Source organism: Vigna unguiculata, chromosome 8 (assembly GCF_004118075.2).
Source record: "Vigna unguiculata cultivar IT97K-499-35 chromosome 8, ASM411807v1, whole genome shotgun sequence".
Classification (NCBI taxonomy): Eukaryota; Viridiplantae; Streptophyta; class Magnoliopsida; order Fabales; family Fabaceae; genus Vigna; species Vigna unguiculata.
Window position 1 is genome coordinate 13,772,507 of NC_040286.1, and position 25,238 is coordinate 13,797,744.

General features: G+C 30.1%; 1 protein-coding gene across 2 annotated transcripts; it reads right to left on the bottom strand.

Moving 5' to 3' along the window:
• Positions 1-1,457: 1,457 nt before the first annotated feature.
• Positions 1,458-20,148, bottom strand: LOC114194483 (aldehyde dehydrogenase family 3 member H1). 2 transcript variants are annotated; one of them, XM_028084737.1, is made up of 10 exons: positions 19,897-20,148; positions 5,217-5,285; positions 5,039-5,135; positions 4,707-4,913; positions 3,257-3,372; positions 3,055-3,159; positions 2,804-2,976; positions 2,608-2,698; positions 2,303-2,452; positions 1,458-1,914 (listed from the first exon to the last, which is right to left on the bottom strand). In XM_028084737.1, exons 1-10 carry the CDS (start codon positions 20,116-20,118, stop codon positions 1,681-1,683), a joined length of 1,464 nt encoding a protein of 487 aa, XP_027940538.1. In that variant the 5' UTR covers positions 20,119-20,148; the 3' UTR covers positions 1,458-1,680. The 2 variants fall into 2 exon arrangements, with proteins under 2 accessions (XP_027940538.1, XP_027940537.1); XM_028084736.1 differs by lacking the exon at positions 19,897-20,148 and adding an exon at positions 7,269-7,609.
• Between the last annotated feature and the right edge of the window lie 5,090 nt (positions 20,149-25,238).

Sequence of the window (25,238 nt, forward strand, 5' to 3'; positions counted from 1 at the left end):
GAATCATTTTAGGTGAGAGGCCTAAAATCCTATTACATAGTTTTTCAAAGTTGGCTTGGTAATCAGCCATATAGTTGTATTGGTGGAGCTTAAATAATTATGCCTAGTGATTTTTGTATGTTAATGGCCATATACATGTCTTTAGAGCTTTTGTAACCCAACTAGTAAATTGAGCATTTTGAGACATCCACTTATACCAACATAGGGCATCTCCTTTCATGTAAAAGGAAGATAGATATAATGTAAAATATAATGTAAAATATTGTTCGACTTGGAAAAGTCAATTCAGGGGCTTAGATCCATCAAATGAGACTAGGTGTGGTTTAAATGGGCAAAATTGTGGAGAAGGTGGGGAGTAATATAGGGGTGAAGGAGAAAAGACATAGGGTGGGGGAAAGGAATTGTGAGAAGGTTAGCGAGGTGGTGTTTTAAGGGGTGGTTGTGAGGATGGTATTAAAAGAAGGATGAAATGGTATAGTGGTAGAGGTGGCGTGATGAGATATAACAGGTGGTGGTAGGGAGGTGTTACCATGAAAGAATACGACATACTATAAGGAGGGTTGGTGGTTAAAGGAAGGGAAATTGTGAATGAGGAATGGAGATCGAAAAGGGGGCAAGAAATGCCCTAGAAGTAGGGGAAGCAATAGTGGAAGTAGAAAGGGTTAAAAGATTAAAGCTTCAATACATGCATTCAAAGTGCCATATTTAGTATCCATGGTTTGCTAGAGAAGTTGACAACTAGTATGCTAGGATTGCATGTGAGCTTGCATGGAGGTGAGGAGATCATAAATGGTCTCAAATAATTCATCAACATCTTTTGAAAAGGGTTTGGGAAGCATGGTAGGTAAAAATGAAAGCACAAAAAATGATAAGCGACTACTACTAATCTAGAAAAGCGCAGCACAAAGAAAGGATAAAATTATTCATTGTCTTTATGATTACAGGAAAGTGATACATTTATCCTAGATATGATCATAGTAGTAACAAAATAAGACCAACTAAGATTTATAAGAAAAAATCCAACAAGCAACTCATTATAATTAAAATAGAAAAGCCCAAAACACTTCTAATAAATAATAAAATCTTAATGAGCCTTCCACTTAGCTTACGTGGACCATTAACAATTTGGCACAATAAATATCACAATTCCCGTAAGAGCAACTTGGATTTTTATATTTGAAATCATATAACTAATCTGTAAGAAATTTCCTATATACGCATTGAAAGAAAAATACATTTTGAAATCAACTTTTCACTGGCAGCTTATGATAAAAATTCAGAGGATTGTATACAAAAAGTATCAAGCTTTACGCAATTCCGTATCTTACTACACGATGAATCCTTTGCACGTAACCCAGATTAACAATTCGGTATAATAAGATGCTGTAATTAAATAGCATACTTAGTTTTAATTACGGGACACTGTTATTAAAAGACGTTATAGAACTTGCTACAGAGATACCAATATCAGTGTTTATTACTATGGAAGGTGATAGAACATGATAACCACAAGGCGTCTTAAAACAAATGATATGAAGAATTGCAATATATACATAAAATTTACTTTTAATCCACAACTCATGGTTGATGAGTAAAGTCTACTGGAGTTTAAAATACAAGGAAGACATAATGAAAGCAGTATTAATAGCATAGAGATACCAATATACTAAAAATTAAAGCCTAGGACAAACCAAACAGGGCACGAATAATACCAAGTATGCCACCACCAATGAGAGCTTTTAGCAATCTTTGCTTTGTACTTGTGTATGGTGGATACCTAACTGATGCATCACCAATAAAACTGCGATACAGAACTGCCTTTTTGTGGCTAAATGCATCAAAGGAGAATTTCCCGTGGTATGCCCCCACTCCACTCTCACCAACTCCTCCAAATGGCAAAGTATGAACCGCAAGCTGCATCAGGTAAAAAACCCAAAAGGAAAACAGAATCAATAATATTTTAGAACAATAAATAAAATGTGAGTATCTGTAAACGGAAAAACCACATTTAATATGAAGAAACTCATTTCATGATGAACCAAAAAAAGCAAATGCATGGGTTGGAAACAACAAATTCTATTTAAAGAACCTCCTAGTGCATATAATGAAATCCGAAAAGAATTTATGATAATATTTTGAAGTTATTTTCTTTTAATCTTCTACAGTAATACAATTTACCGCATTGCCTCCAGTCTTTATTTAGTCTTGAAGAAGATTTAAGAGATAACTTATACTGCTGTTCTGATTGCACATAAGAATCGGAAGTATCAAGGGTAGAATGTAAAAACAATAAAACAATTACATGTAATGTAGTGTCATTAACAACCAAGCCGCCAGCTGAAATATTCCTAACAAATAGCTCCTTGAGCTTCTTGTTATTTGTAAATATATATGCAGCGAGAGGCTTTGGTCCTGAATTGATCACAACAAAGCTTTCTTCCAGTTTGTCTACCTGTTTCAAGAAAAAGAGCCATTTGAAAAACTCTGCATATTTGTTTTCATTAGACTACTCACTACGGTAAAAGCAAGAAACCAAAGAAACTAAAAAGATTTTTACGAAAATGTCACAAAACAATCAGTGTGGCGTAATGGTGTCTTAACACCTACCGTGAGTATGGGAAGTAAAGGACCAAATATCTCCTCACTCATAATCAAAGAATCCCGTGGGACATCCAAGAGAAGAGTGGGGCTAATCTTCCTGAAATGTTGAGAAAAGAAGAAATGCTAGAGTCAATATCAATTCTGTTTCACTAAACCAAGAGTTTTTCCATAAAGAACCCCGAAAAGCATATGCAGAACTTACAATTTGCTTTCATCCTTTTCACCTCCATGAACAATCTTATCAGAAACCTTATCATCATCCAAGAGCTTTTTCAAGCGATTGAAGTGATTGGAGTTCACAATACGAGACAAATCTTCTGATTCCAATGGGTTCTTCCCATAAAATTTCTCCAATTCAGTCTTTAGCGCATCCACCTAGAAATAGGAGACAACCAGCACTAAACAAACAGAAAACTAAAAATTCTCAAATTACAATCAGGAAAAACTTATTACCAACTTGGGAGCATATTCTTTTGTTGTTATAATATAATCTGGAGAAATACAGGCTTGTCCATTATTACAACCCCACTTTCCGGCAATTATTCGTCTTGTTGCTACCTGGACAATTCAAAATAAAATTAATTTAGATCAAAAAATGCAAAGAGGTCAGAATGATGGCAAGTAACAGATAAAAATAAAACATGACAAGGTATACCTTTAAATTGATGTTTGAATCGACTACAACTGGAGATTTTCCTCCGAGCTCCAGCACGACCGGTGTAAGGTGTTTTGCAGCAGCAGCCATCACAACACGTGCCACTCGTCCATTACCTAAAAATCCAACAATTACACGTGACACATTGTAATAACCTTGTAAACAGAAAATCCAGGATCAGATCCTAGAAAAACAATCAAAACTGGATTTCTTGAATAGACTGACACTAATAGTCTAACAATATGTTACAGGTTACAAACACAGTCAATGCATCCGAAATTTTAAAAGAAGTACAAGGGGACTTGGTCACAACTCAACCATTGAAAGTAGAATAATGCTCAAGAGCAAAGAGCGTCAAAACTAAACTATCTTTATCATCAATTATCCATATATTGTTTAGAGCTATATCAAGTGCCATACTACCTATAAGCTATTATTTTACACAAATTTCCTGTTGCGTATCAATTAGATACAGCTTTTCAAAGTTTGTACTTAAATTTATCTTATCCATCACTGAGACGCCTTCAATATGTTGGTCAACAAATTCCCATCCTGTTTTCCAAAGGATATATGACCTAAACTTGAGAATTGATGTAAATCATGCGATTCAACAAGGTATATGGCTATATGCTTCAGAGCATATTTCAATAAGCAGGGATACTGCTCAAAATTGTTATCTGAACTATCACCAAGACCAATAACAGTACTATCTATATGTATTCCAATCTTTACAGCAATCGTTAAACCATAACAACATTGCCAATCACTGTTGAGAATGATATGTTTTCCCTTTCTAAATGATAGAAATGAAAGAAGAATTTCAAGAACAGCTATATAAAAGTTTATAGAGTAGATGCCTCTCCTATGAAGCCTAAAACACAATTAAGAAATGAAATACTTCCGTTGTTATCCACCAAACTAAAGGAATATAAACTTTCATTGTTATCAGACTTGTTAAAGTAATAGAAACAAGCAATATTGGATATGTATGATCGCTGATAATAGCATGCATCAAACTATCCATCGGCTAAAGAAAAAAAAAATCCACATTGATGTTTTCGTAGCATGCATGTGAATTTTTAGGAGCTTAAAGAACAAATGTTATGCTCAAACTGATCTTTTGCAACTAAAACCAAAAAAAAAAATTATAATGTTCTTTTTTTCTTTTCTGAATGCACCTGTTGAATTATCCAAAAGGAGTATCAAAATTTGTATTATGTATAATAAAAGAAAAATGCTTGCAAATGCCTCATTCGAAAACATTTTCATAATAATAATAGAGTAAAATCTACGTGGCCACGTCATTTGGAGGGACTCACAGATTTCGTCAAATAATAAACAGTTGAAAAAAGTTAGTTACGGTATGTCGCTAAATTATCAATGAGACAAACAATGTCATTTCAGGATTCTAATAAACCGTCAAGAAAACAGAAGACTTGCAAACAAGAACCTGTATAGAAAATTTTGTCCCACTTTTGCTCTAGCAATGCGGATGTTTCATCAACTGCTCCCTCAACAACTCTAATACATGAGTTATCCATGTAGTCTCCCAGCAGTTTTGCCATCAGTGATGATGTGGCTGGAGCAATTTCTGATGGTTTTAAAACCACAGCATTACCAGCTGCTATAGCTCCAATGACTGGATCAAGTGACAAAACTGGAAAGATAGATGGAAATGTAATATTATCACCACTATAGACTTTGAAGAGCTTAAAAGAAAGAAAAAATGTGAGAAGTCGGCTCAAAAGCAAATGAAACAAGGTCATCAAAATATTAACATACGAAAAGGGTAGTTCCATGCCGAGATGACTAGCACAACCCCCAGTGGTTCAGATACTATTTCAGCTGAAGAAGGAAAAGCTGCGAGTGATGTTTTGACCTGCAATAAAGGGAAATTCATGTGATAAATAAAAAAGAATTGTGTCGAACAGTATCAGCAAAGAAATTGACATAAATATACCTTTTCGGGAGATATCCAATATTTCAATTCTTTGAGCGCAACTTTACATGAGTTTTTCAACATAGCAATCTGCAACACAAACCTACCCCCAGTCACCAGAAGTTGGAAAATATCATACTTAACACCGTTGTAGAAAATATCGAAACAACTTAATAAGCAGTAGTCTGGAAACTAGGTTTCATTCTACATTTTCAGATTCATGTCCTTATTGAAGGCTCCAAAATGTTTGGTTAGTAATAATTAGCAAATATTATTTCTTAATTTGTAAAAAAATTCAGTATTCCTTGGATAAAATAGATTTAGTCTCTTTCCTATCTAAGGGGTATTAATAACTGGATATACACGGGACCCTGATTGCACATCATCGGAGATCTCAAATCAACGTACACATTATCAACCTAAAAACCTTATTCAAAATCAAGTGGAGAAAGTTTGAAAAACATGATAGCAAGGATTGAGCAGCCTAAGATATCAAAGTCCAAAATTTTAAAAATAGGAAGAGCCAATTTAATATGCCCATACTCAATGAAATTATCATTGCAATTTCAAGAGCTGTAATTAGTATTGTCTGCCGTTACTAAAAAAGATAACGATGTCATACACCAACACACCCGGGATCTCCTCCAAACGCAAAGATTTTCTATTTTTTGGTAACAAATGTGAAAGGAGAGGATGCACCACTTTAAGATAAAGGATGTCAGGCAAGCCACAGGTCTCAGACGAAAGCTTATATAGGCACTTCATTGAACAGTTTACATTTATGACTTCTCAATCCTACCGGTTTAGCTAACCCTGATTGGCACATACTGTCCTGCTTAAACAAGCACACAACAAGCACACCATGTGTGAATTGTTTTTTACTTAAAAAGTAGTATCAAATGATGTGGGCATGCGCCATTTAGTAACTTTATAACCAGAGGTATCTCAACTAAACTGAAATCCCTTTTGTCAACCGCATGAAAGAATAAAAGTGCTTCCGAACAAGTTATTGTGTTCATACATTCAACTTCTCTTACAATTTGCTGTCAATCATTTTTCTTCCTATCTCCCTTTTCATCCTCTATCACCCTTTTCATTTCCCTTAACATTATTATCACATCATCAGCTTCTCTCCCAACTTTTTCCCTTCATCCACATACCCCAAAAATACTGTGTATGTAAACAGTTTTGAAGCAACAAACCACAAACGCGCAATTTAATTAAAAAAAAATAAAATCAGAAACCAGAATAGACCAAGGACAGAGTGGCCTGCAACAACGTATCCAGTGACAGTAGTTTAAGTAAACACTTTGACTGCTCTACATTAAACGGTAGTGGCAACAAATTCAGTCATTTAACCAACTAAAAATGATAAAGGTTCATTTACCCTTGTGAATAAATATCTCCTCATCCAATCACATACCGCTATATGTATATGGGTTGATTTTTTTATTATAACAAATTGAAAAAAAAAAGCATAAGAAAAAGTTATTTTTGATCAATTCACAGTTTCTAGTTGTCTAGATTAAGCCACAAGTACTGGCATTAACAAAATCCATGAATTAAAACAGCCAAAACGACCTGTATTAGACTCACAAAAAAACTCCGAGGCCCACATATTGACTCGTCCTAAAAGTGGAATGCAAAAGAGTGCACCATTAATGCTCACACCAAACCACCCAGTCCCAAACGGCAACGTTTCCACCACCACAAAGAAAGGCGAACCGCAATCACAAAGACAAGTAACCAACCGATAAATTCAATTATACCCCTTCCAAAAAAACTAAAATAAATAAATAGAAATATCCCCAAAAAAACTCTATGCAACACGTCAACACTGCACACAAAAAGCATTGCTCAGAAAAAAGAAAAAAAAAAAGAATCGGAGGTCGTGACACACGGCATCACTCAGTCACCGTAATAAATGAACCGCACAAAATCTCTATCACGAAATCCACCTGTGAAGAACAATTTTCGAAACATTCCTCTTCCACTACCGAGGTGACACGCACCAGAAATACAGAGAAAGTAAAACGCAGAGAGTAACAACGAGAGTGGAATAACCAACAGCACCTCGTAAGCGACGGTTTCCAGCGGCGGCTTCGCGAGGTCTTTTCGGAGCGCGTCGACGATCTCCGGCTCGTGATTGGTGACGAGTTTCTCGAGCGCTTTGAGCTGCGTCACTCGCCAGTCGTAACTGCGAGTTTTGCCCGAAGCAAAGGCTCCACGCAACTCCATCACGAGCCGCCACGCCGCCGGCGCGTCGAACGCACTCTCCTTGGACGTCGTTTCGTCTGAGTCCTGAAACGACATTGCTGCTGTGCGTGTTGCGGACAAAACGACGCCACAAAAAAGGAAGAAGAAAAAAAAACACGATGTGGAGGAGTGTTGAGTTAGGATATCCAATTTTATAGCTTACACAATACAAACAAAGAACTGGTTTACTACCTTCAAGATTTTTTAACTTATTTGGTTTCCAAGCTTTTCACAAAAAGGTAATATCACTATGATTAATAAAACATTAATATATTAATAAAATGAAAATTTGAATTTTTATATTTATATTTATCTTAGCATTAATTAATCATAAAATATGTGATATATGTTTCTTAAAGCGGAAATATCTTTCTTTACTAATTTACTATGATATGCTATATGCTATGTTGTCAACTTATCATGGTTAACAAGGATACTATTATTGTATGCTTTCTTATTTTGTTGATATGCCTTTTTTATTGATTAATATAAAATAATGATAAGACTACAGTTTATGCTTTACCCATATTCTTAAAACATAATGACTATTTGATATGTTAATTAAGACAGATTTGAAGAATTCAGGCGAATAATAACTGTAAATCAATAGCATACTTTATTTCAGTTTTTAAATATTTTACAATATTAATCACATTGGTTAGGTTTATTTAGAAGTATTCGAGCGTAGACCGCACTTTTTCTTTTAATTTTAATTAGGTTAAATTTTTTTTTCCTCTATTTATTATAAAATTTTATTTTGGTCCTCAAGTTTTTTTGTTGTCTCAATTTGATCCTCATTTTCTTAAAAATGACTCAATTTAGTCTTCACCGTTAACTTTGACCAGACGGTGTTAAGTTAACGCCACGTGTCAATTTCTGTTTTTTTTTTTTTGAATTTTTTTATTTTTGACACGTGTCACTTCACAGTTGTGTCACGTCTCAAAGTGACTCAATTTGGTCCTTATATTTGTTTTTAGTTTCAATTTAGTCCCAATTTTTGTAAAAATGATGCAATATTATCCTCCTTAGATTGAGACTCAATCTAATCTTTGTATACAACTTATGATGATATTCTTAATAAAATTGACGTTTTTATTAAATATTTGTAGAAATATTTTTAAATAAGTTTTTTTTTTAGTTTTATTATTAAACAAAGTTAAACCCCAAACTTAATTTCAAAAGTTAACAATTTTTTCATTATATATAAAGGCATCAAGTGTATCATATTATACAAACTTAGTAAAAATTAAAAATCAAATAACTTGTCACACATAAGTTTAGGAACTAAATTTCAAGTTCAAAACAAAATCAAAGTCTAATGTTTTATGTAGAATTTAAAGTTAATTTAAAATATTTATAAAAATATTTAATAAAAACATTAATTTTAGTAAGAATATCACCATAAAATTTATAAAAAAGTAAATTTAGTGTCAAGGAAGGAAAATATTGCTTCATTTTTATAAAAATTGGGACTAAATTGAAACTAAAAACAAATATAGAGATCAAATTGAGTCACTTTGACACGTGGCACAACTGCGAAGTGACGTGTCAAAAATTTAAAAAAAAATTAAAAAAATTAAAAAAAAAAAACATAAATTGACATATGGCGTTGACTTTAACACCGTTTAGTCAAAGTTAACGGTAAGGACCAAATTGAGTCATTTTTAAGAAAATGAATACCAAATTGAGACAACGAAAAACTTAAGAACCAAAATGAGATTTCATGACAAATAAAGGGACCAAAAGAGTAATTTAACCTTTTAATTATGTTCACTAGACATGTTGATTTTAAATATATTTAATGTTTTCTATAGACGTTATTAAATTGTATTTAATTCATTTAACATTTATTAATTTTAATTAATGATATGAATAGGTTTTAACATATTTTTAGGACAATTAATTACAATTAAAAATTGTAACAGTGAATAATTGGTAACTATATACTTCTAAATTGAAATTAAATATAAATTTTAAATAAATCTAAACAACTTTATTTTACAACAATTTTTAAATAAGAAAAACTAAAAGAGTAAAATTATTACTTGCTCTCACATTCAACATTTCATCCTAAGACGTGATTTCACATAGTATTATTTTCTAAAAGTATTATCAAGCAATCAATCATACCTTATCTTCACTTATCTTCTTAAATATTCATTAACTTTAATCAATCTTCTTTTATTTATTTCTTTAAATATTGTTTTTAGAGTTTAAAATAATTTTACATCACATCATAAATTATTCATAAAATTTATAATTGCAAAATTTAATTAAAACAGAATAAATATGCTTTAATTTTAATCATAACATAAACTTATACATGTAAAAAAAAAACTTATTTTATTTATATTTTAATTACTTTAAAATGATTATTTATCTATATTATTAATAAGGTGAATTCTCTCACACAATTTTTTTTAATTTTATTATCAATTTTTTAAAATTTAAATGATTATCATAATAAAAAAAATCAATACAATAAAACAATTACTTGTAATAAAATTATTTTATAAATTAATAATATTTTTATTTCTATAATTATCTATACTATTAAAAAAATCTGTCGTTTGATTTATATAATTTTTTAATTTTATTTATTAATTATTATTTTAAATTCAGAAAACTACTTTTGATAAAAAGATCATCTACACAATAAAATAATTTTAAAAGTAAATAATTTTACTATTGGAAATTATTTACTTTTAAAATGATTTTATAGTTTAATAACATTTTTTATTTTAATATTTATTATAATAATAAATTCTTTGTTATGATAGTAAAAAATTAGACAAACTCACGTGTTTCTACTATTTATTTAATAAAATTCATAAAAATTATTTGATAAGAGTATGGCCACACCATGATGGAAGCGCGCAAAGGACAAAGAAGTTGGTGGTCCCTTTAGAAGTTGTTTCTGCAATGTTCATTGCATACGTTTTGTTTGGTTTCGATCATTTGGGGGAGTTGAATCTTACAAAAGTTTGGTTATCGATTAGGAATTCCTTAGTTTTCTATTACTTTAGGTTTAAATGGAATTTTTTTATCAATTTATATTGAAATAGTAAGACTTCATTTTTTTTATAGTTTAATTGGTTCGATCGATAATTTTAGATGTAACATTTTAATTTCATCAATTGAATTTTTAAATATTTCAATTATTTAATTTTAATTCACTCATTAATTAAAACTTAATTAATACTATAGCTGTTTGAATATATTTTTTCTAAATAATAGGTCTCTTTTATATTTTTTTTATTTATTTTAAGTAACATTTGTTTTTGTTAACCGTGGTTAACAGTTCAAGCATGTACTCATCGGTTTATAATAAACCAATACAGTATGATCTATATATTCAACGGTATTTTTAATAATATGTGGCACTCCTTTTGCTATTTTTAATATCGTCCAAAAATAGAGACTAAAAATAATGATTTTAAAAATACAGAGATCAATCAGTGACTAAGTTTCGACCAGGGACTGTTTTCAAATTTGGATCAAACTCCAAAAACATATTTTTCTCTATTTTTAATAGACTTCTAGGCAAACATAATCTTCATAAGTGACAATATAATAATAAAGGTCATTAATGAAGTATCCATATAGTCTAAGAAAGCATGGTTAATATTACAAATTTTCTGTCATGCTATTCAACAAAATATAAATAAAAAATTATACATTTTTTTTCATACTAATTTAGAAAAAAATGTTTATAAGGCAGTTACTTCAGTAATTTACTGTACATATTATAGTTAAAGATTAAAGTATCAACATATATAATTTGACAATCAAATTAATTAAACATTCAAACTATTCAAATATAATTAAATTCTAGCATTTAAAAATATGAAATTGTGAACAAATATAATAGGAGTAGTAAATAATTATTAAAAAATTAAAAAAAATTAAAAAAATATTTTAAAAAAATTATAAAAAATTATAAAAAAATGTTGGTGGGTTAAGTGGGTCAACCCACCTTCAACCCGGCTCGAACCCGTTTAACCCGTAGGTTAAGTGAACCGGGTTGAGTTCAACCCACTTTACAAAAGTTGAATTTTTCTCAACCCAACCTAACTCAAACCCGTGGTGAGCCGGATTGGCTCACGGGTTGAAACCCATTTTTACATCTCTAAACAAAAAAAAAAAAAATATATATATATATATATATATATATATATATATATATATATATATATATATATATATATATAACGGAAAAAGACGGTAACACATTTTCTTAAAATAATGAGATTAAAAGTAATGTTAATCTCTTTAATTCGGATCTGATCGTCATTCAATCTCTATATTACGTCTCCTAGAAAGACCCCTCAATAATATAAGATATATTCAAAATATAATTTTGGAATTACAATTTTTCACTAAGACTTCTTTTTTACTATCGATGGCTTTTTTGGAATTACAATTTCAACTCATATTACGTTTTACGTTTAAAATGTAACAAACTATATAAATCAGATTTTCTGTTATTGATAGTAAGATTTTCTTTGTATATTAATTTCCATCCGTGATTTTACACTATTTAATATTTATTTTCATTTTAAAAAATGTATTAGTTATCGTAAATGTGTTACATAAACTTCATATTAAATTTTCTTATTTCGATATCATCTATACTTACGTGTCTGGCAACTCTAATTTATTAGTTATCGTAACGTATTTTATAATCTTTGTATATATAAATATATATATCAAAAAGTAAAGAAAACACTGAGCTCTGAAAGTCAATAAGCAAGCTTGGATGAGAAGCCATGTACAGAAGTCATTCCTAATTATAAGAAAAAACTATGATTACAACCTTTCTCTTTCTTTTCTGGTTAAACTACTTGTGTCCTTTTTAGATTTGAAAAGCCCAAATTTCGCACCAATATTTGGTGGGATGTTACATCATTTAATAATATATTAAGAATTTTTTTTTCCTGCTTCATCTTTATTACTAGCACTAGATTTACATACATTTTAGTTCCTGAATTAGATCTGTTTACTGTAGATATAGTTCTTTTATTTTTATTTTTTTATAAATATTTTTTATTCAGAAAAAAATATAAAAGTAAATATTTAAAACTAGAAATATATAAACACTATTTGATGGTCAAATATGGCTATGAATCATCATCTCACACTAATGTTGGATGTCTTTATTTTAGACCGTAGTTATTATACAGGCAGCTTTAATATATTAAATTATATAAACTCTTATATCAGGATTAAATTTGATTTAGCTTTGTTCAACGGTTAAATTTGATCGAAATTGTCCCAACTAAATTTTGGTTTCTAGTCGATTCTGACGAAAATTCGATCGAACTTGGTTTAGTTCTCTAGGATGAAATTTGACATAATTAAGACGAGTTGATCATGACAAAAATTTAATCAAATTTGGTCGAGTTGATTCTGATCGAAATTTCGTTAAATTTGACCAAGTCAATCCTAACTAAAACTTGATCGAATTTGGCTGAATCTGTCCTCATCAAAATTTAGTTGAATTCGACGAAAGGGACCCAACCGAAATTTGATCGAATTCGATGGAAGAGCCTCAATTGAAATTCGGTCGAGTTTACCCTAATCAAAATTTGGTCAAATTCGACTAAGTTTACCTCGACCGTATTAGACCGAGTCGAACCGAACCAAATTTTGGCTAAGTCAGCCCTGACAGAAATTTGGTTAAATTCAACCGAGTTAGCCATGCCAAAATCTCGTCGAATTCGGGTGAGTTGGCCACAACAAAAATTTGGCCAAATTTGACCAAGTCAGCCTTAACCCAAATTCGATGTCATTGTTAATCAGAGGTTTGGGCCAAATCAGGTCGATGGTTGAGAAGGTCGGCCCGGCTAAAGGTGAAGACGGTTAGCTAGTGCTGAAGGTCAAGACTGGTGTGACCCAAGGCAAAGGTCGAGACTGGTCGGCCCCACTCATGCTGAAGGTCAAATCAGGCCTACCTAGGCTGAATATCGAGATGGACCAGCCTAAGTTGAAGGTTGAGATTTGACCATATGAGTTTTTTTTATCACAACCCATGTGAGTTAGGGTCAAACCTTGTGGAGTGAGCGAAATTGACAACTCTAATTACTCCTAAGATCATGGACAGAAAAAGAGAGATAAATGTTTATTTTTACAATAAGGAAAATGTTTTTTAGACACTCCTAAGGTAAGTGTCTAATTCATATTACTCCTCTTAGTTTGAGAGAGTTTGTTAGGCTATCAAACCATCTATAACTTCTCCTTCCTTAGGTGAACAACAAATCTTCAACCATCAACTTTACAAGGTTGAGATTAACCATAACACCTTGAGAATGATTATGTAGTAATAGCATATTAGTATGTATAGTTAGATGTTGAGAAAAATTAAAAGATTTTCGTAATATGTATATATGTTTATGTATGTAGGTCATCAGTCTAAGAGTCTTACTCCTAGCACTACCTTTTTTGTTTTTTAATTTGGACAAGCTAGTTTCCTACCTTTCTCTCCTTCTTATAAGGTAAGGAGATCATGATGGAAGATGATGATACCCCCACAACTTTCATTCATGCATGCTCCTCTAAACCCTTCAAAGTAAAGGTCAATGCCATATGGGAGGATCATGAAAATGAATGTATTTTATAGGATCATAAAGTTCTCTAAAGAAATGCTTGGTCTAAGCCCATCTATAGTGAATTGGAACCATAAGAGAAGCCCCCATTTAGGGTATATCACCTTTAAGTTAGGTAGACACTTTTCTGTACAAGGGATCCATCTATACCTATTTGCAAGCTTTCCATTCTGTCTCTACAAGACCTAATTTATGTATCCACCTTTTAAAGCAAAACCTTTTGATGACTCATATTTTGTGTATTTATAACGTTATTCTACATCATTGAAAATACTTTCCATATAATTTACCTATTTTTACGGTGAATGTTTACAATAAAGGAAAACATATTCATAAAGACTTTTTGTGTCTAAGCCTTTTAAAGTTCAATTAACCAAAGTTAAAGTACTTTAAAAGGCATCATGTATTCCTTTTTTATTGACATCTTTTTTTTACATGATACTATTTGCATGGGACCTAAGATGTTTATTGAATTTTTTCAAAAGTTAAATGTCATTGCTTGAAAACAACCATTTTTGGCTAAGCATGAATATTCTTTGGACCTAATTACTCCTAGCAAGAACAACTTGATAAAAAAAATGTTGTGATTAAATGATCACATATTTTGCTCATAAAGAAAGAGTTATCATCCTAATATGAATAAAAGTTTAAGAAAACTTTTCTAGAAAGTTATGGACATAAATAATGTTCTTTCTCACAAATTGGAGCTAATGATAGCTTGGAAACACGAGAATGTTAAGATATTTTTTGTAAGCATCATTGAAAACCTTTCTTCTATGTATATATATATATATATGTATGTATATGTATATATATATATATATGTATGTATGTATGTATATGTATATGTATATATGTATATATACATATATACATATACATACATACATACATACATATATATATATATATATAGAGAGAGAGAGAGATGAGAAAATAAGATTCATTGCAAATCCTTTTGGATCTGTTGTACGATTGTGCATCATTCATGATAAAGAACTATCTCTTAAACTTCAAGTGGTACAAATTTGAGGACAAATTATCTTCAAGAAGGAGGGTATGATAAAGGATTATCTCATAAACATCTATAAGAAGAACTTGAGGAAGAACATTTGTTATTCAAAGATCTATGACAAAGTTGAAGATCAAAACATGTCTCCTTGAAGCTTATAATTGCCATGAAGAAGGAAACTTAAAGAACATGAAGATCATGAGCACATTTGAAAAATATTTTTTAGAAAAGTTAATTTATGTTTCTATGTTTTTGGGCTTTTTGCTTTCTTTTAGAGTTTTAGGTTTTCTTAAACTTGTGTACCTATATATAGAAGTACCAAAAAATAATGTGGACACTTTTAGTCATATATTGAATTTTATTTCATTAAAGAGATGGTTCTCTTTGTTCTTGGCTTAGGCTTCAGGTTCTTATCAAAGATTAACATCTTGGTGGTGAATCGTCACTTGACTTATCGATCTACTAGATTGTGACGTCTTCCATCCTTGTCTTATTACGTGCTCTTCTCTGATTTATTTTTGTTGTGTCGTTGGAAGATTCAAATTCATAAACGATCGTACTCTTTCCTGGATAGAATTGTATAAATTCATCTTCTTTGTTTTTAGTCTAACGAAGTTCAAGTGTGTAGACATATTATATGTTCTCCATGTGTGCATCAAATGTGTGTAGTTTCTTTATGCAACTCTTTTGATACATAGCATGACTTATCAAGGCAAGGATGAGTAAATTTTTTCCTTTTATGTGTAAAACATATTTTCAAAAAAAAAAATTTGTGTGGAGAAACTTTAAAAATGTCAAGAGATCTTGATGTGGATACTTTATTGTGAGATTCTCTTGAAAGGAACAAAGAAACGAGCAATCCTCGCACATATAGAATAAGAATGTATACATTTTCAATGTGTACTATGAATGCTCTGACTAGAATACATATCAACTTTGTTTGTCCAAGCAAAAACTTATTAAACAAAGTGAGCACACTTGCATATATCCAAGTATAAAAATCTTATCAAATGAAGTATACTTGTCATCTGTCCGAGCAAAAACTCAAATGAAGCATATATTCCAAACTGCTTGTGTTTGTTTGCATATATAAGCTTATGTTGTTCAGTTCAACGAATCTATAAGCTTGCATTTGTTCGACAAAATGGACATTGTGTTCGATGAGACCAATATTTATAAAATTATTTTTTATACTTTGTTATTAATCATATAATCAATATTAAATTAATGGGTTTGTTGAATTTTTACTGAACTTTTTATGTTTTTAAAAGTATGTGAAACTACGTTGGCTTTAATGGAGTGACTCGAATATTGCACTTTTGTCAATAATCAAATGACTACATCTATGATATAAAATTCTGAAAAGTATTTGGGGTGTGAATAATAAAGTGAAGGTTGTAGGTATTATTTTCTCTCCTTAAAATATATGGAGATAAATAATTGTAAAATTTAAAGGGGTGGGTGAATATTATTTATTGACACTTAGTAAGAGAGTATGAAATGAAATGAAGGGTAAGATTAGCGATGTAAACGGGGTGGGTAGGGTACGAGTAGTAGTTCTCCCGTACCCTACCCGTTGGATAAATATTCATCTCGTACTCGTACCCATATTCATGTAGGTATCCGTTAAACGGGTATCCACATTTTCTTTTAATATTCACGGGTACCCGTGGGTATTTATAAAGAAAAAATGTAATATTTAACAACATATTTTAACCATAAATTCAAATAAAAATACAATGCATAATATTCATAAATTTCAAACAAAGTTTGAATAACCCATTTAAACAGTGTTGAATGACCATTTACAAAAGAAATAGAGATTTTTTAAAACTAATTGATAAAAAATAACTCATTTAAAATTGACGTGTTAATGTTTTAATCATGTTTTTTTTTTAAATTTAAATTAGAGTATAGCGGGTGCGAGTATCCATAGGTACAAATACTATAATACCCGTACCCGCTCCGTTAACATGCATATATAAAAAATACCGATACCCGTTATTCACGGGTATCCATTTCCTACTCGTTATAGATTTTATCCGCGAATATTCACGGGTACGGATTTTTTTGACAATATCAAATGAAAAATTCAAATCTAAATATTTTTACAATTTATGTCTCTTGAGATCAATATCCAATTCTACGTCCAAATACTTTAAAAACTTTTATGTATGTCCAAAATCGAACATGAGCTAAATAAAAGAAAAATAGTAATATAACACTATAAATTAAATATTCGTATTAGTATAAATTAATTCTTACATTTCATGGATTAATTTTTATTTTCAGACTCATCAAAATTTGAAGTAGACTTAATATATAATATTAAAAGAAATAATGAATGATAATGTTAGTAACTTATTTCATTCTTATTATTTTATCATTAATTTCTATATAAGTTGTTTACAAGTTTTGCTTATATATTATTTATTCAAGGATTAGTTACTTAAAGCTGAAAAAAATCCGTAACCGCACGCGCGCGCACACACACACATATATATATATATATATATATATATATATATATATATATATATATATAAAACCTGCAATTGGTAGAAATGAATATTGAAAATGGATATCTGCGGATATCGGGTATGGATACTCGCATGTTAACGGGACATGTACAAGTATAATAGTATTTGTATCTATGGATATCCGTACCGCTATACTCTAATTTAAATTAAAAAAAATTATTAAAACATTGTTGAATGAGTTATTTTTTATCAATTGGTTTTAGAAAATCTTCCTTTATTTGTAAATTGTCATTCAACACTATTTAAATGAGTTATTTCCACTTTGTTTGAGATTTTTAAAGGTTATGCATTGTAATTTTTTTTTGAATTTATAGTTAAATTGTTTTATTAAATTTTAATTTTTCTTTTTGTAAATACTTGCAGGTACTCGTGTACTATAAATAAGAAAATATACGAGTACTCGCATAACGGATACCCACACAAGCATAAGTACGGGTACGTGACGGATATTTATCCAATAGGTAGGGTACGAAAGAACTACTACACATACTCGCACCCTACTCGCTCTGTTGGCATCCTTACCCAAAGCGAAATTGTTACGAAAAACATTATGATTTTATTAAATTGTGCATTTTTATTTAGCCTTTCCCGTTAAAATTTATTTAGAGATATTATTTTTATTTAAACTTATATTTTATAATGTAATTTTTTTTAGATTTGTATTTTTAGATTATAGTGTACTCAAGTTTATACTTTTAGAGTATTTTTAGATAATTTTATTTTAAAAAGAGTAAAATATATGTATATTTTAGAAATATCCATGAGTATCAATTGAGACTCACAGGTGTAGGAAAACTAGTAAATATTTTACTCGCATTAGTAATTGTAGTCATTTAGGAGAAAATATATGGAGCCATTATATTGGCAAATTTCTTTATTTTTCTTGTTGTTTAAGAAAAAAATATTTAATTTCCAGAAAGTTAAGTAGTAGTAAGTTTTCTTGATATAATCGAATTTCCACCAAAAAAAAATAAAATAAAATTCAAGTGTAAGGCCCTAGAGGATAACAAAGGAATGGTCCCTAAAACCATTCATCACTTGACATTTTGTCGGTACTTAGGATACCAACAAGAATATAAAAGTACCTAAAAAAGAAATAATAACAATAAATACATTTCTCTCTCTTAAAAAGTATTAATTGTGTCTCCTAAAATATTTAATATTAGATGTGTTAATAAAAATTTAATATTTCTTTTTAATATTAAAATTATAATCGTCAGAAACAATAACACTAATAAAATATAATATTCGATACTATGATGTTGTTGAAAGAAAATCACAATCTCTTCTCTCCATCAATGTTAAAATATTTGTTAATTAATGTCAATCAGTTCATTTTTTTTCTCTTTCATTTCTATAATGAATTTGGTCTTTTTTCAATGTCATCTTCCTTCCTAGGAATATATCGCAGGATGCAGATAATAAATATTTGAATTAGAAAAAAGGGTTATAATATTGTTCTTGTAATGCTTTTATAGTATTGTTTGTCCTTTCATCACATCACCTATTTTAATTTACACCCCTTTTAATTTTTAAAAATGTTGTACAAATTTACCATACCAATTCAATTTATAAATTCTATATGCATCAATATATGTTTTCTTGACCTTGATTTACATGAATCATAATCATATTTGTTTAAAATATCATAAAGATATTTAATATGCTTAAGATATTCTTAAAAATTATTTTGCCAAATAAAATTACATCATTTAAAATTTAAAGTTAAATATAATTTAAATACACCTCATTTTTTTAACTCCTTAAGACATATTTTAAGAATCAAAAGCTTTAAGTTTTAAGCGAACAATACCTAATATGTGACAATTGATTATAAACATATTATCATAACAAACTTGAAATTGGGGAACATTCATCGGTGAAACAAAGACTATACACGATGATTATATTAGGACACCATTGATAGTTAAAAAATGTTGTCTATCAAGCTATTGTAAGAAAATTTCATTTTAAGACTATTGTAATGGTTAACAAAAACAGTCATCTATATATTTTTATAAACGATGATTTTTAGCAAGAACTATTAATTATGAATATTTAATAGACGATAGGTTTTAGAAAAAATATCGTCTATGAAAAGATATAAACGATAATTTTGTACATAAATCATTAAGGTATGCACTAGTGATTATAATAAAAAATATAAAACTATTATATTTTCAATCTAAAATTCTAGAGCACAAAATAATAGAAACCGAAAACCTAAAGGCACATAAATTTCTAGAAGCAATAAAATAAATTATAGTTTGGAGAAAGAAGATTAGTACCTCTTGCACAAAGGCTTCAGTTTCAGACTTAGAGAGATCTGAGTGAAGAGCTTGAACAATCTCTTTCTCATGTTCTTCACTCAACTTGATGAGAGCCTTCAACTGGGAACTTCTCCATTCGCAGCCACGTGTCTTGCCACAATCAAACGCTGCTCTCAGTTCCTCAACCATCGCTGAAGCTTCTTCTGAACCAAACACTTTGTTCTTGGTGTTCGACGCCATGTTGTACGATGATGAATTTGAAACATACACAAATGTTTTCTAGGTTTCACAAATCACTAACATATATGTCATGGCAATGTTTATTAGCGTCTTATACTCATATAGTTTGTCCTTATTAGTGTCTTGTTCTTATAATTGTAGTATTGTCATTATTCACATTATATATTATAGTGTGGTCCGACGGAGGAAGCCACGGGTTTCTATTGTCTTCTTTACTCCAGATTTTCTTAATTACTGGAATTATATTTGTTCAATATATTATATTTTTTATTTTTATTTTTAAGTGGAATGCACGATTTATAATTAACAATATCGTAAAAATATATTCATGATGTAGCTTCTTAATCGTAATTTAACTTAAAAATATTATGTTAACAAATTTTTTTAGGCACACATAGACACAAATTCATGTAATGTTAAAATAATATTTGTGTAATAGAAATTTAACAAACACATTCATTATTGGTTGAGATATGTGTAAACAAAATCATTTATGGAAACCAACATAAGTGTAGGACAAGACACAAATTTATTAGTTAAGTTATTTAAACGAAAGGTTAACAAATATGGATTATTGTTTAATTTTATGTGTTATTTTTTTCGTTAATCTTTGTCAACTGTTTCAATTTTAATATTTTCACATTTATAATTTTCTTATTCAAAAATATGTTCTGTATTATTTTTCTTGGGAGTAAGCTTATTTGTCTTTGTAACACTCGAATAATAAACTACAACCCAATAATAGAATTCTACTATTTAAAATAATAAATGAAAATAAAAAAGGTTTACATAACTAAAACTTTTCTAAAAGATACGTTGAGATTATTAAGAGTTTTGAAAATATAAAAGATATATTATATGAATTATCTTGCTATTTTATTTTATTTTATAAATCAAAATGCAAATATTTATAATATTTTAATTTTGATTTCTTAAATCTAAATAATCATTAAATATATTTTTATCTTTATATGAAAGATATTTCTGAAATTGAAAAATTTCTTAAAAATTAATTTCAATAAAAAAGATATTAAGTAAATATTCTAAGAATTTATAAATAAGATGTATAAATGTATCTAAAACTACCTCTTAAACTTGTACTATTGATTGTTTACATATCCATTAAAATTATATGAAAAAAGTTACATACAAGACGACGACGATGTCATTACAAAATAGTTTCCTTACCAACCAATCGCTTGAGTCCCGAGAATAAAGAGTTAAAAAACACAAAAAATTAAAGACCTAGTGAAATATCGTCAAAATAATCAGAATACAAATTAAAGGATAAACGAGTTGAAAGAATAATATTTTTTAATAGATAAGACCACGAAAACCTTAAAATACTAACATGTAGAGCTAAATAATTAAGAGTAAGGAGATTTTAGAGAAGAAATAGAACTTTAAATTGAATTATGATTGGATAAGAATCCTCTATACTTAATTAACCTTATAGTTGGTAGGATCTCTTACTTGAAAAATATATGAGAAATAAAATCATAATTGAAGACAGAAGTTAGAGGATAGTGTAGTGTGAAATAAAAAGAAAACATAAAATTAAAAAGCATGAAAAAGAAAAAGAAAAAATAAAAATTGAAAGAGAAAAATAAGAAAGGAAAGAAAAAAAATTAATGCGCTTTGGGACCTCGTTCTCACATAGATTAATTCATTTTACTTTGACTAGCTTGTCCAATTTTATTTAAATCAAGATCATTGCAATATTTATTACAATATTTATTACAAGCTAATCATATTATCTTAGAAGTATTATATCTATTTGTACTTTTACTTTTGCATATATATATATATATATATATATATATATTATATTATATTATATTATATTATATTATATTATATTATATTATATTATATTATATTATATTATATTATGATGTTAGGGCTAACACAATGGCCTTGCATATGAGGAGAAGCTTCACCTAGATGGTATTAGCAAACATTTATTCTAATTCACCATGCTATAGCTATAGAGAATGTTGAAACCATAAATAATCTAATCTTTAGAAACTCGGTAGACGATCCAGCTCTAGTAGAGCATCCAAAAGTTTTAGTGATAACAAACACTTTAAGAGTTATGTTTGAATGTGCTTAGTAGTACTTGAACATTTTAATGTATATTTTTATTACATTTGAAGTAAATTATGTACCATACAATAGTTTTTTTCATCTTGGTACAAACAGTCTAAAAATCGATGTTATATTGAACCTTGTCTAATGGTTCTTATACTTTCTTAATATAAAGGTAATAATTAAATATTATTTTCTAGATAAAGTTGAATATTTTAAATGATTCTATCAATGGATATGTTGTTTATGTTTAAATCGTTTTTATGAAAAAACGGTCATATGTTTATCTATTTCAAGAAACAAAAGAACTTATGTGGTTATGTTTAACTTCAATAAAAGAAACAAAAGAACTTATGTGGTTATGTTTAACTTCAATAAATTGTGATGTTAGCAAATATTTATTTAATTGTTTCTTTAAGCAAAAATGACATAAAGATAAAGATTCACATTGATGATTAAATGCAGATCTTTCATAATTAAAAGTTAGCTTATTTAAGTTGTTTTCTTTTAATAAGCAATAACAAATATATTAATAGGGGTAGTAGGGTTGTCCCAACCCAAATACAAAAAACAAAGAAGGAAGAAACAAAAATAACAAGAACAAATCTAAACCATATATCTTTCTCTCCCATAATTGTTACCTACCAAATTACAAGAAAAAAGTATAATAAAAAAGGAGACTAGAACATGAATTTGATCTACCACTATTAATGCTAGTATGGATCCTGCATAGAATCATAAGCATAACAACACACACCAGTATAGATTCCAATACTAGAAAAAAACAAGTCATGTCAATATAATTATTCTTGCTATCCTGGTAGGTTCTTACTATGCAAAAACCAAACAAGACTTAAGCAACAGAACATCGTACACATAGAATTTCATTCTTAACCTATTGTAAACAAAGAACATGATGTGATCCCACCAAGCATACATGATCCTTCAAGCCCAACATCCAGTGGAAGCCCATTGAGAGGCCCAACAACAAGGTCTATGATGAGAAAGATTCAAATGGGTATTCCTCTAAATGACCATCAAGACCAAAGTTCCACACATTATTCACATGGGTTAAGGAAATCACCAAGATATGAAGGATTACATGTAATTGCAGTAGAATAGAATTTATTTTGGGACAATGTTTAGGCTTTGCTTTCCAATAATACATAAGACATGAAAGGAACATAGGATGGGGTGCAAATTGGGCTCGGCCCATTCCTCTTCATGCATGGCTGAGACTATCAAGGCAATACAAGGAGGCTCCTTTGCTTCATGGTTTGACTAAGGTTGGTCATCACATCCAAAGGCCAAGAACCCTTCTTGTTCTTCAAGCCAAGATCCAAGGGGCGTGACATTACCTCCTTCTCCAAGCCTTCATCAACGTCCAAGATCAAGGCCCACTCCATCCAATGGCTCTCCTTTCTCATGTGCAAATGGCTTCATATAAAAGCCAAAAATTCACTCATTTGTATCACTCTTGAATTTTTGTGCAATAAACACTTTGAGTTGAGAACACTCCTCACTATTGTCACTTGAGAGTCATCTTTTAGAGAGCTTACTCTCTTTACCTCTAATCCCCTTCCTAGGCTAGAACCACCTCTAAATCATTCATCCTTTCACCTATCCATTGCAAGCAAGAGCCTACAAACTTGCCTTCCACTCTTCCATGCTTCCTCCATCATTTTCACTGCACTTGGAGCTTCATGTCTCCACCAAGCTCCATTAGAACATTACCTTCACGTCTCCACCCCATCAGATAATATAAAAATCTACTAATACAGGGATAAGAAATGAGTCCACCACCAACCTAAACAGAAGATCCTAATATCTACTAAAGGCACAAAGATTAAACACATGGTTGGGCACAAACACCAATCAGAGTATGAAAATAATGCTTTAGGATTTTTGTACACTATCCAAGACCATGATTTAAGTTAGGCTAGAGTGAACACTTCATCAACATCAACCCTAGCATTTCTAAAAATGATATTGTTTCTTTGATTCCAAATGCACCATATAATGGCCACCCATATACACCGCCATAATTTGTTGCAATTTTTATTCATACCTTGGAGTTCAAATCGAATGAAGTGTGAAACTACTATATTATGATGTACAGATGACAGTCCCACCCATAAGTCACACATCTTCCAAACATGTGCAACCACCTTACCACTAAAGAACAAATGGCTAACATATTCTACATTAATTCCACACATCACACAGGTATTGTTACTCAAAAGTACACCCTTTCTTTGTAAATTGTCATATGTTGCCACTCTATTAGAGATAACTCGCCATGCAAAGAATTGGGCTATAAGCAAGGCTTTAACTTTCCAGAAAAGACCAAACATTGCATTCTCCTGCCTTATATCTCCATTTTGCAAAGTCTTATATGCTAACTTCACACTATACATTTGCTTATCTTCTCCTTTCCAAAACCACTCATCCTCCCTCTCTTTACACGGACTATTCCTTTGTATATTATGCAACAAGGTAGTGACCATAGGTTTTTCCCATTCAAACCACTCTCTTCTTCGTAGAAGTTTCCAAATCCATTAATCACCATTCCAAACACCCATTTCCTCCATAGTAGCTTCCTTTAGAATAGAATTTGTGTACATCCTAGGAAAACTATCTCTAAGAGGGGTTTCATCAGCCCACCTATCTTCCCAAAACTTTATTTTATTTCCTATTCTCGTTTTCCATATTATGTTCCTATCAAACCAACTTGTTATTTGTCTTCCCCCACATATTTTTCCAATATCTCTCCACCACCATGAATCATAGTTTCCATCTATTCCTCTATCTAGTGCTCTCCATGAACCATATTTTGATAATAATACTTCTTTCCATAATCCTGGTTCATCTCTTCCTAACCTCCACTTCCATTTTCCCAATAAAGCCATGTTAAACATTCTTAAATCTTTTGTACCTAACCCACCTTCTTCCTTGGTTTTACATATATTTTCCCACTTAACCCATGCAATCCTCCTTCCTTCGTGGCCCTAACCCGATAAAAACTCTCTTTG

Coding starts and splice junctions, on each gene's coding strand:
- LOC114194483 (XM_028084736.1), bottom strand. CDS start 7,508: ATGTCGTTTCAGGACTCAGACGAAACGACGTCCAAGGAGAGTGCGTTC. Junction 5,136..5,216: donor ATTGGATATCTCCCGAAAAG/GTATATTTATGT, acceptor CCTTTATTGCAG/GTCAAAACATCACTCGCAGC. Junction 2,699..2,803: donor GAAAAGGATGAAAGCAAATT/GTAAGTTCTGCA, acceptor TCAACATTTCAG/GAAGATTAGCCCCACTCTTC.